The sequence below is a fragment of the Perna viridis genome, chromosome 14, assembly GCF_037379345.1.
Source record: "Perna viridis isolate PV_CMFRI_1.1 ecotype Kerala chromosome 14, ASM3737934v1, whole genome shotgun sequence".
Classification (NCBI taxonomy): Eukaryota; Metazoa; Mollusca; class Bivalvia; order Mytilida; family Mytilidae; genus Perna; species Perna viridis.
In genome coordinates, this window is record NC_142458.1 from 29,200,334 (window position 1) to 29,213,248 (window position 12,915).

The 12,915-nt window shown below is 33.4% G+C and overlaps 1 protein-coding gene across 1 annotated transcript in view; it reads right to left on the bottom strand.

The window, feature by feature from the left end:
- Positions 1–562: 562 nt before the first annotated feature.
- LOC148598913 (cullin-associated NEDD8-dissociated protein 1-like) overlaps positions 563–12,915 on the bottom strand; it is a 46,849-nt gene continuing 34,496 nt past the window's right edge. Inside the window, exons 21-32 of the mRNA XM_088560064.1 lie at positions 11,536–11,736; positions 10,313–10,477; positions 9,922–9,989; positions 9,430–9,524; positions 8,804–8,907; positions 8,274–8,341; positions 6,775–6,964; positions 6,132–6,320; positions 4,952–5,023; positions 4,159–4,330; positions 3,346–3,492; positions 563–1,157 (exon numbers count right to left, since the gene is read on the bottom strand). Coding sequence (XP_088416190.1) covers positions 1,027–1,157; positions 3,346–3,492; positions 4,159–4,330; positions 4,952–5,023; positions 6,132–6,320; positions 6,775–6,964; positions 8,274–8,341; positions 8,804–8,907; positions 9,430–9,524; positions 9,922–9,989; positions 10,313–10,477; positions 11,536–11,736 — 1,602 coding nt within the window. The 3' untranslated portion in view covers positions 563–1,026. The remainder of the gene's footprint in view (positions 1,158–3,345; positions 3,493–4,158; positions 4,331–4,951; positions 5,024–6,131; positions 6,321–6,774; positions 6,965–8,273; positions 8,342–8,803; positions 8,908–9,429; positions 9,525–9,921; positions 9,990–10,312; positions 10,478–11,535; positions 11,737–12,915) is intronic.

Here is a 12,915-nt window from a genome sequence, read left to right on the forward strand (position 1 = left end):
CATGTGATGGCAATAGCTCACTTGACCCACAGCCATATGAGCTAAAAATGGGGTAATTTACATTTTTTTATCAATCAACCAACCACTAATTATTACAATTACCAGACTTTAATCAGTTGCCCTGTGATGGGTACTGCTAGTGGAGCTGAACATTTTTACTTTTCCAAAGCATTTGATGTCACTCATATTCCAAGCAATTAGTTTTTTTTCTTGTTTTTTCTTGTGCTGTCTTGTTTTTCTTCTCTTCATTTTTACATGGAACAATATTTTTTTCTGCTCTCTACAGGTCTTTTTTATCATCTTGGTTTCCTGTCTGTTTTGGATATGACACTGAATTCAGATGTGCGTGCATTGTTCTGCTGTTTCAAGTTTTCAGTATTTCTGACAGGTATGATAACTGAACTTTGTTATACATGTTATAGTTTTCTGTTAATTATTTGCAGTTTTTACAAAGTGAAAGTGTATTATGTTATCAGCTTTATCTGTAACACATAAGGTGAGTCAACCTTGTTTATGTGAAAACGAGTTATTTTGGCTAATAAAAAAATTCAGGAGCTATTAATTCTGTTAAAAAGATATCTTCTGATACTTTATTTAAACAAATCACAATATCAGAAAAGCTGTAGAGATTGAACAGTTGTTTTCCATCATTTCCGTGAGAACATATTCTCAGATTAATCGGCTTTAACATGCATATTTTACCATCTGAATCAAAAATTTGATAAAGACTTGTTCTAAAGTTTCTAAAGGTTCTAAAGAAATAAACCATAATATTACTTCCTTATTAGCATTACTATATATGGCAAGACCACTATAAACATTTCCCAAGGCAATGTTTGTTATAGCTGAGAAATGTATACAGTAAAAAAAAGATGGATAGGGTATCTATGTCCATATAGAGTGGACAAACATAAACTTCTTGTAGATAAAAATAAACCTTAACAAACAGTTTGTTCTTTAATCACATAAAAAACAGGTCACATAAGGTCAATAATTAGCACTTAATGATGTTGTCATGGCAACTTATCAACTGGTATCCATCACCATGGTATCTGAAACTGATGCTTGAGCATCTTTCTGTATACTTTCAAACATTGCTGACATTTCTGCACTTGATTTGATGTGAGAGAGAAACTCATTCATTTGTGGACTTTTGTCTGAAATGAAAAATAAATTCTTACTTTTAACTAACTATAATTAAACTTCAGATCTAATGTCTCTTCTGATTGGTTGACATTTCATTGTTTTTTCCATGTGATTTTAGTCCTTTCTGTTGTTGGCTGATTTACAGGTTGATTTTTTTTAATCATAGCTTATATAATATTAATTCTATATCATGGCTGAAACATTTTCCTGTCTGTTCAAAATCTCCACAAAGCACCTGATGTACATATGTATATTGAAAATAACATGCTACACTAGTTATTATAAAGAACTTACTACACAAGTTACTGAGTGTGCACCATATGAATGAAGTCATTTCTTCACACAAACCGAAAAATATTACAATCAGGCAGGAACTAAACTAAAGTAATGATTCCAACAAGAAATTGTGATGATCAACCTTAATGTATTGTTTTACATGTACATGTATGATACTGTGGAAGACCTATTTGTCCTGGAGTGACATTTTTTTTCTATCATGCCTGGTATCCTAACACAACAAACCGGAGTGTCAAAACTAGCACAGAGCTGTTTGGAAAGACATAATAATCTTGGCACTATAGAGTCAATGTTCAACTAGCCACAAATGACAGCGGACATATCAAATTCCATGGTCTGTTGTGTCAAGATAAACATAATCTCTAAAGCACCGCAATGGTTGTGTCTTCCTAAACAACTGCCTACTCTTTGTCTGTTTTTTTGTGTATGTTGATTATGAGCCAAACAACAAAATCTTTTCACTGTATTAAAGTTTAGTTTAAACATTAACTGAATATATTACATGAACAGTCCTGATTATGCTACTTTATAATAATCAATATTTGTGGCCAAACTGTGTTAAACAAGAGACTCCCAGGAGCTTGAATTGCTCACCTGGTTAAAGTTAGACTTCCAAGAGTAATATACTTAACAAGGAGTTGTCGCCCCGTGCAGGTCCAGGTGTTAAAAAAATAGGCCTGCAGCAGCGCTAAGCTTGTCGTAAAAGGCAACTAAATAGTGCTCAGAACCCTAGCCTGGGGCTAGGGCGCTCTGCCCACAGAGCAACTGGGATGTGTGCCCCAGGTGGTGAAATGGGGTACCCCTGGCGTGTTACATGCTGGGGTTGTCAGGCAATAATACGGAAAACCTGACAGCAAACCATAGTGGTGCACCGTGTTGGAAAAGATGCCACGTTCCTCGCACATTAAAGAACCCTAATGTGGTATTCTCCCGGAGTAGGAACCAAAGGGCTCCGCCACAGGAGGCTAAATTGCCCGACCCTACCCACCTCTCCCTATTTCCAGTGGCAATCAAAATTTGTCGACCCCATTGTCCTTGTGTCCCATCCCTTTTTCATTTCATCATCATTTCATGTTCATTTTATCATCAATTTCATGTTCATCATCTGAATATAGCTGAAATATTGCTGCTCGGACGTTAAACCCCAACAAACAAACAAACAAACAAGGAGTTGTCAAACAATTTTGACTCAACAAGACTTTAGTAGGACTATCTTAAGGATCACTTCAGCAATTGAAAGTTTCTTTCTATCTATTATAGTTTTCAAGATATTGGCTGAAAACTGTAAAAAAAAAAAATCATATTTCATCTTTCAAGGGAAATAACTCTTACAAGGAGTCGCCTGACAACCTTGATCCCTAAAGACTTTTGAAGGCCTTATAGGAAGGGTCATTTCAGCAATTGAAATAATTATGCTAAAACTTTCTGTTTTGGAGATAAATGTGAAAAATTACTGTCTGACCCCTATGTTCTATTTTAGTAACGGCGGCCATGTTTTTCAACGGATCAAAAATCCCTACAAGATTTCTATACAGGATACCTCAAGGAACATTCATACCAAGTTTGGTTGTAAGTGGTCAAGTGGTGTCAGAGGAGAAAAGTTTTGAAAAATTATTAAAGACGACCACTAGGACGGACCAGAGGCCAAGTGATGGCAATAGCTCACATGGCCTTTGGCAAGGTGAGCTTAAAAGTGTGCCCTAAAATCAATTTTTAACACAGGTACTTCATGTATCAAGAGATTCACTAACAGCAGAGTGTAAACTGTAGTAAAAATTCATAGAAATTACAAAAAATTTATATGGTAAACACCCCTACATGAGTTAATGGAGAACTCCCCGTTGGAAAGATCAAAATAGATACAGAATAATGTAACCTTGGAAAGGATCGAGACATAATTACCTGCATCTGTAATGGCCAGTAATGAAGCCACAGCTCTCATCGCAGATCTTTTCAATTCATCTTGTTTTTCAAACTCCTGTTTGACTGAATTGGCCTTCACTTTGGTTGTACAAGTTGCTCTCAATGGTTCTACCAGCCTATCTAATCCTAAAACAACAAAAGTAAAAGTTGCTGTCAAAGGTGGAATAACCCATCTAATCCCCTAAATGATTCAAAAGAAGGACATTACACCTATAATGTAATGTCAGGGGATCAAAGAAGAATTTAAGTAGCAGTCTTTGTAAGAATCATGCAAATTCTGTAACATGTGATACACCCAAAAAAAGGCTTCACATTTTTTTTGTTTGTCATTAAGTTGTTTTATAAGTCTATATGATGAAATGTAGTATTATTATTCATTCAAATCTGTCTGCTCTTAGAAGATAATTCACACTGAAAATTCAACAGTTTCTATTGTATTTCAGTGTCATTTACAGAGTTAAAGCCCTTAATTTGGAATTCTACAGTGCATTCTATATAATTTTTATCTCCTAAGAACAAGGGTTAAATAAAAAACCACATTTTAATTGCTCTCCACTTTTGCGTTTGAAACAAAATATCAAAAATAAGAATATGTAGGCTTTCCAACCATTTATCACAATTTGTATGATTCTTAACTGGAGTGCTACTTAAATATGTTATTTAAATTACAACATGTACGACTGTTTTCTGTAGAAGATATGAATTTCATATTTCCTGTTTCCTGGATATATTCTTATTATTGATTTAACCCAATAATGTACCAAATAACCACAGATTATTACACAAACTTACTCTGAAGAACAGCACTTGGACACAGATGAGCCAATCTCACTAACATCAAATATGTTAACATCTTAATGTCATAGTGATCTTTTAATCCATCTTCAACGTGGTTCAGAAACTCAAATATATCCAGTCTATCTAAACAGGAATCTAGCAGGGTATACATACACTCAAAGGCAGCCTACAAAATAGCCAACAATTCATTATAAAACGTTCATACTCTATATTTTGTCTTGGTCCTTAATAAGTATCTTTAACCAACAAAATTTGCAAGCAATCTAATCTTGTCTTTTTAGCAAACAAGGAAAATCCACAGAAATAATGACATATAAAATGATCCTTTATTAATAAGTACAAAAGTGAGAGAATGTGATCGTCCTGAAGTGAAAAAGGGACAAAAATAAAATGACATCATGAACTGAATTTTGAAAATAAGTTCATTTGCAGTAATGTCAAGTTAATAAAGTCTTTTTTCAGCAAATTGTATGTTTATAAGACTATAAGTACAATAATTAAACATTATTTTGTTAATTTTCAACTGACCAAAAATAAAGTGATGAAATCAACAACACTTGCTTCAATGACCCCTTATTTGATGTCTATTTTAAACAGGAAAACAACTGAAAATAAAGGAGTGATTCCTTCCCTGTCAACAAATATTGTACTTAAAATTTCTTTGTCCCCCAAACCATTTTTTTTTTATTTATCCTACAGCATTGACATATGAATGAACAGATAAACATATAGACAGCAATATATATAATCATCAAAAATAAAATGTATATAAGATTGCTAACAGTACCTTTCTTATATCAAGACCATCATCTAATGTATGTTTAAATGGACCCATCTCTACCTCTCTTATCAATTCTTTCTGTAAATAGAACACCATTGGTTGATTATGGTTTAATATCCTATGAAACATATTTCAGGACAACAATGACTGACAAATTGAATAAACTCGCTTTGTTATAGACTGGAGCTCACTAGAAAAGCAGAGGACGCTTACCCTACTGGTGCACCTGGTCCATGCTCCCAGTTTTTAGTGGAGTCCGAGTTGCTCATTTACTTTTGTTACTTTGTATGTACGATTTTAGTTACTTTATGTTCTTTGTTGTGTATGTCTGTTTTCCATGTCTGGTCTTTGTCCCTGGATTACATTCTTTTGATTACCGCTATAACCTTGGTTCCCTTGATTACTCTCTCACAGAAACAACAACCTGCCAACGGTCTTGTCCCCTCACTGGGACACATTATTCTGACCCTCTGAGCCAAGCAGTCATCACTCCAATGCCTTAAATAGTCCAAGCTTGGCATAGACTCAATGACTACCAAATTTTAAGTCTTTGGTGTGACTCAGTAGGGGTCCAAACCCGCAACTTCCCTCATTCAAAGTGAGCATGCTACCACTGAGGCGATTAATAGAAAAGTATTCTAATTAGTGACAGAATGTCCAAAAAATAAATTGAGATGATGTTCCTGGTCTTTAGATTATAATTCAATCAGTATTGAATGCGGTGATAGAAATTTAATGTTTTCAATATACATGTATGTGGTACCTGTGTGCCGTTTACATGTACATGATTCATATCAGTTTCTTATATAAGTGCAGACTTCGTCATAAATCAGGCCATGGGTAAACCAGGCTAATATAAAGCATTAGGCCTCTATAGATATATGCAGACTTTGTCATGAATCAGGCCATGGGTAAACCAGGCTAATATAATGCATTAGGTCTCTATAGATAAGTGCAGACTTTGTCATGAATCAGGCCATGGGTAAACCAGGCTAAGTTTATTTTCCTCTACTAAACTGCATCTGGATTATTCAAAGCTCTGTAACTCAATTAACTCGATACAACAATCATTACTGAATCATTTTCCACATCCAATTTCTTCTCATTGAATTTCCCATAATAAACTAACTAGATGTCTCCTAGGAAATATAGGGTAAAACATTACTGAACAAATTTCATGACTCACCCTGACTTTCGTCTCATTGTAAAGGTGCGGTAATACACTGTCCAATAAATCTCTGATCAACAATGGTTTATTGTGAGCTGCAGAGTTAAATGTTACCAAGGCAACTCTTCTAACATTTAAATCTGGATCTTGTAAAGTCTTTAAGAAGTCACCAATACAGGTTCTTAACAAAGAGTCTATTCCTTGTGGCTAATTAGTAAAAAAAAATACAAAAGTTAATCAAGTTAATGAATTGTCCATCTAAAAGAACCAACTAATTTATTATGAAAGATAGGCGAGCACTACAGAATACTGAATAGTTAATTATGATTTAATGTCTTATGACAGATACTTCCTGTACTTCAGTACAAGAACAACTGACCAATTGAACAGACCATACTTTGTACTAGTCCAAAATGTCGAGTCAATTATTTACTGTACCAGCCCACAGGCACAAAACTTTGATCATTCAACTCCTGCTTATGGCAAGTGTCACGCATGATAAAATCACATTTGTAATTCATTTCATAATAAAATTATTATTCTCTGTTTTTATAGTCCAAATTTTGAGAAAAATCAGTCATATTCCATATCAATGTAAGTTTTGAGTACCAGGATTTTAAGTCTAACATAAACAAGAATTTAACATTGTAATTAATCATACCTGATCAGATATAGTGAACTTGATAGCTGTGACCACCGTTGACCTAGTCAGTGCAGACTGCGAATTGAGATGATTTTTCAGATTGGACAGAAGATTAGCTGGATCTATCAGGGTCAGTTTACCTAGACATTCAGATACAACATTTCTCGTTCCTTCCTCCGGACACTCACAATGGTGAAATAACATATTCCTACAATACGTAGTATACTAATAAATATCATGGCTGACTCATACCCAATCTGAACACAGTTTGTCTTCCCTGAGGCCCTCACACAAAAACAATAAACTGTTACCACAGAGATAAGACTCCCCTATTCGATATTGTCAATATAATGGTGTGTTTGTTAAATATTTGTTTTTTTGTGTTGCTTTCATATTTTGTATAATAATATGACATTACAAAATTATCATTTTTGTGTTACCACTACAAATGGCGACAAATGGATGAACACTCAAACTTTTCTGGAGGCCATCACAAAATACCTCACCAGTCCGTGTGGCAGGGAATAAAAAGTGGTCGCATAATTACAACATGTTTGATACTAAAGGTATATAATATTATGAAATAGGAAAGGACTGAGGAACTGGAATATCTTACAAATTAAAGATGTAAAATACTTTAAGTGGAAAATTCTTTTTAAAAAAACATGAGATTATGAATAGCAAAAATGTGAGTAGCTGAGGATTAATTGTTCATTTTATAGCATCATATTGAGATAGTACAGATTTAAGTAAAGAAAGAATTAAAAAAAAATGTCTACATGAATTATAAAAAACCTTACTGTTAAACTTTTAACATTAAATTTTCTAAGTCAACAAACAAAGGCTGTGAGGGTATATACATAAAATTGGCATGAATTTGTGATGCAATGATGATAATGCATCAATACACCAAATATCATTGACTTACCATAAGGGATTCATGTTGAAATGAAATTATCAGAAAACTTAACATCAAACTTTGACATTAAATTTTCTAAGTCAACAGACCATGACTGCGGGGGTATATGCATAAAATTGACATGAATTTGTGATGCTATGTTGGTAATGCATCTGTACACCAAAAAACACCGACTTTTTGGAGGGAATTCCAATGAGATTGGCCAGAGTAAACAAAAATATGTCTGCATATTTCTGATAGACTGTTTACTGGTATACTTGATGCTGTTCTGTTTTGTTTTATTTTCTTTTTTAAAAGTTTTCCGAGTTCATACTTTTTCATAGCATTACATCATTAGTTAAATCCAAATATCCCATGCTTTAAAGCAGGGCTGATTTTACAAGGTTTACCAACTAAGCGCAAATTGGCAAAATCGAAGTAAATATGCAGTAAAAAAAGAATCGCAACAGTAAAATCTGGATTTGAAATAGCAGAATACCGCTAAAAAGCGGGAAAAAATCATCCCTGTTAAAAGAAAATATTGAAGACAGACAGATCTTTTTTTTTCAATTTATGGTCAATACACATATGTACATAAGTTATTCGAAACATTACATACCAAATTGTGTTAACATAATTTTTAAGTGTATCTACCCCTCCAGCTGAAGACGACTCACAACTTATTATCTGCAATAAAAAATATGTTTTTTTTTTGGTTTTTTTTTTTAAATATTGAGCATACTTGTTTGATATCACAATTCTTTCCTTTAACCATCATTTCAAAATCATTTTTAGTGTATGCCATTCCACAAATTCAAGGTTATTATTTATTATTTATTCCTTTCTTAAACATGTTTCCAAATGTTTAAAATATAAGAAAACATACATTGTAGTATGCTGCAATTTTTCCTTTGTATCCATCACTAAATTTATCTGCAAGCCATATGCATGCATTTAATATATCTTTAAGTCACAAGTATTAGCCAATTAGATGCAATCTTACGTGTCAAAAATATGTCTTCTGATTTCTTTGTAAAAATGTCAACATCAAAGAAATAATAACAAATGAGGTCTGATTTTGCTCATAAAACTTCTCGGAAATTCAAGTTCCACTTGTGGATTCCATATAAAAGTAAACTTTAACCTTACCTCTTTGAGAGAATGAAGCAGTAAGTACTGTCTTTTAGGTTGGTTTTCTATTTCTTTCAAAACAAATGGTAGGAACTTCTGCATGTTGCCAACACTGACATTACCTAAGAAAAAAAAATTATTTCATGGTTGCCTAAATCTATTTTTCTGAAGTTCTTTTAACTTAAATATTCACTAATTAGCTACTTTATCAAATCTCCCTAATATTTCTTACTGCCATGATACAACAAAAATATCAACTTCCAATGACTTTGTCAAAATGAGAGCAGTATCATTAGATTTGTACTTCTTGCCACAGTATTACCTCTGGGCAAATTAAGCTTGCAGTGATTATCTGCCTCAACACCAAACATGTTGCTATCCTGCATATAAAAAAAAATAGGAAAACTATATTTGTGAACAAAATCTTCTGATGAACTTCATTTTTGCATTACTATCTATTCAAATACAAATTTTGTATTGAGTCTTCAGGAGAACTATAGTTTTGCACTAGGAGACAAGAATATTATTTTAAAAAAGACTTTCTTTGTTTACGTTGATTTTATTTCCAATAGGAATTTATTTTCCAATATTAGAAAATGAAATTTTCAAGTCTCTACAAGAACTGCAATCATAAAATGTCTTACCTAAAGCATACGAGGCAGCAGATTTAACTTCCTCATTCTGTGAAGAAAATGATTCCAGAATAACTGACTGTATTTCACCATGGCTACTTAAATCACTGCAACAAACAATACGTGAAGTTACATAAGTTGTCAAGCTGGGCATACCCCACTCATATAGAAAGTTCATATCAGAGAGCAACCAAAATCATTTACAAGGTATGCCCCATGAAGCCATACAACTAATTTGATATCAATCCAGTAATTGGGAGCAGAGATTTTTGTTACAAATTTTTTAATTTTTTTCAATATACACAACTCTGTGTGTATGCTACAGAGTGTTTCAATATTAAGTTCAAAGAATTCCTAAGTATATGATTCTAATACTGCAGATAAGAGGTTATCCTTGAAATATTTGTACAGATTATCAACATTTGCAATATTTACAATTTTGGTATTTTTGTATTTCAGATGTTTTTATGAAGCCCGGAAGAGTGTTAAATCTGTGTTACTTACATCTGTCTTCCTATTTCACCTAAAGCCAAAAGTGAAAAGAGTTTCACTGAATCAGATGACTTGGCATTCTAAAATGTAAATAAACATGATTAAAATAATTCGTTATACAATTTTATGGAATGGAATTGTGAAAATATAGTTTTATCAATATCCACTATTATCCATGGCTGACAAAAAAATACTGTGTGAAATCAATTCTCAAACATTCAAATATCATACTTCTGTACAAGAGTATTGATACATGAACATCATAAATAGATTACTAATGCATGATCCTAACGTCTTTTGATTTTCTTGAGAACACAAGCTGATATAAACGATCAAACTTACACAATATATCTAGAAAATGATGAAAATCTGCAAAAATAATCAAAACAACTAATAAACCTACCCTAACATCTTTGACGAACTGATTAACAACTCCGCTAGCATCAGATGAACTTTTGACAGTCAGAGCAGCCACACATTTAGCAATGGAATGGAAAGCTTGTTTATGTACAGCAAACAGAGCTGTAGGAGTGTTCTGGGTAGGATTATATACTGGATTTATCAGCATCTATAACAAAAAATCCTACCCGCATAAGTTTTTGAATGGCTAGGTACTGACTAAGGCCACAACTTTATATACAAAATGTCTTCCTGTTGCAGGTAAGTTTGTGTTAAAATTTATGTACATTCAATGTACCTTTTCATCTAATACCTAGCAAAACAGCATACTTATGAAAACTGAAAGGTAACTTTTCCACATACCACCAAATCACTTTATGAAGATCAGAAAGAAGGTGATTCATGCATGTCAACAACCCAACAACCCACCAAATTCATGTTCATTTCTTATTATCATTAGGAAACAGTTACAGACCACATAACCATTCTTTGTTTGTCATTATGTTGTTACACTTTTGAGATTATATATACTGTGAAAGTACGTTACTTCATGGATACCAATTTTCATGGTTTAGGGAAGAAACACTAGTTTGTGGATTCTTGAATTTGTGGTTCTGATGTTTCAGTATACAGTTCAGTGTTTCTCCATTTCCTTGGGAACCAAATTTCGTGGTTTGGCCTACCCACGAAAACCATGAAAATTGGTACTCCACGAACAATATTAATTTCACAGTATTGTGTATGAAATTGGCACTTAGCATGAGTTATCATTCCTTGTTTTGCTTTGATTTGCTTGATTTTAGTGAATACTGTCACTATTCCCCCCACAACCCTCATTTTGCTTGGGATAAATTAAGTCAGAAACTAGGTCTGTATATGAATAATGCCTCATTTTCTGTCCCTTAATGTTACCATATCTCCATAATCCCCTATTCACTTCTATACCAATATGGATAAACTTTTTACAATCTTTTTTGAAGAAAATTTCTCTATCACGTTACTGCTTTTGACAAATGTAAGTGAATGTTGAAAGATCTGCAAGTTTTGCTTAGGTCAAGGTTGCTCAATTATCATTTAATTTCTAAATACATTCTTAAAGTTTAATTTGTGTTATTTCTGATGATATCTGTTTTCTTGGTCCAGTCGTCGTCCTGATTACTGATATGCTAATCATCATTTTACCACAGTCTTCTTGTTATTGCTTGAATGCACCATAACATTACAAACCTGAAGCAAATCTTTGAAACCTAGTTTAGGTAATCCAGTAGCCACCAGTGCTTGGAAAAACTCCAGTAATGCATTGAGAGCACCACCTTGCAGGAGAGGGGACTGTATCAGCACAAGAATCTGTGGTAAAATCTCATTAGGTATTGTAGCCATACAGGATTTGTGGATCTTTGAAATGGAGGTAAGCAAATGGAGGGAAAGCTGAAAGAAAAAAAATTAGTACATCACGAAATGACAAAAACTGCTGTGTTTTCAAAATAGGCATCAAAGAGTAAAATGATCTGTCTACTGCATATAAAATTTATTCCCACGCAGTATGTATGGTTTCGCTTTTTACCCTTTGACCTTAGGGATGCCGTTCTCCTGAAAAGCAAGTCACCTGATCGCAATTCTGTTTCCCGATTGGCCAAATACTGCTAACTTAGTGACGTTCGAAAAACTATTGAAAATTTGAAATTGCATTAACAAAAACTGCATCAAAAATTTGAAATTACCTGCAATGTGTTATTTTCTTGAAAGAAATGTAGAAACTTAGAAGTAAAAAGAACAAAATTTTACTGTATGGGCTATTTTTTTTTAAAGATAGTACTTGCTTGTCTATGATGACAAAGTGGAACTTCTACGTGCAATGAACTATCATGTATATTGACATAGTTGTCTCTATTGAATTTATCTCTGTATTGTGTAATAATGCCTCGTCTGTTCGTATATGAATTATTGGAGCACTTAATGGGTGTGGTTTATCTGCAAGGTGCTGGCCACATGGCCCAAATGTATATTTGTGATGTATGAACATGGTCATGGATCCGGAAACAGTCAAAAATGCCGGTCATTGACCGACAAATTTTGCATATGACCGACAACAGTTTTCCAGTGTCGGACATAAAAAAATTGTCAACCCTTATAAATTACAGTCTGCATGGTTTAATTCATGTATAAACATCCTGTCTACCAGTCTCCTAATTGTTTATCGGAAATTAATTGGCAAGTGTGTGTGTCAATTTTAGCCAATGTTTAGCCACCTGTGACTATGATTTACCTGTAACTGATTAATTGATTGTATAATTGTATAAACCGTTCACATGGAGCCCCATTGCATATACGAATTAACTGAAGTAACTCGGAGAATCTCCATACATTTATTAGTTGATTAATTAAGAAAAAAGATTGACAAGTCCACCATTTTCCCACCAATCTTTCAGAGGTAATGAAAGCATATGGAACTGAAACTATGAATCAGTTGTAGTTTGTAATTATTAATTCGTCAATTAAATCGTTTTAACACAGAAGTCAACAGACCATTTAAATCAATATACAAAATGTGTTCGCGAGTTTCTTTTATAAATAATCAACATTTTTTTCCATCACTCGGAAGTTTTC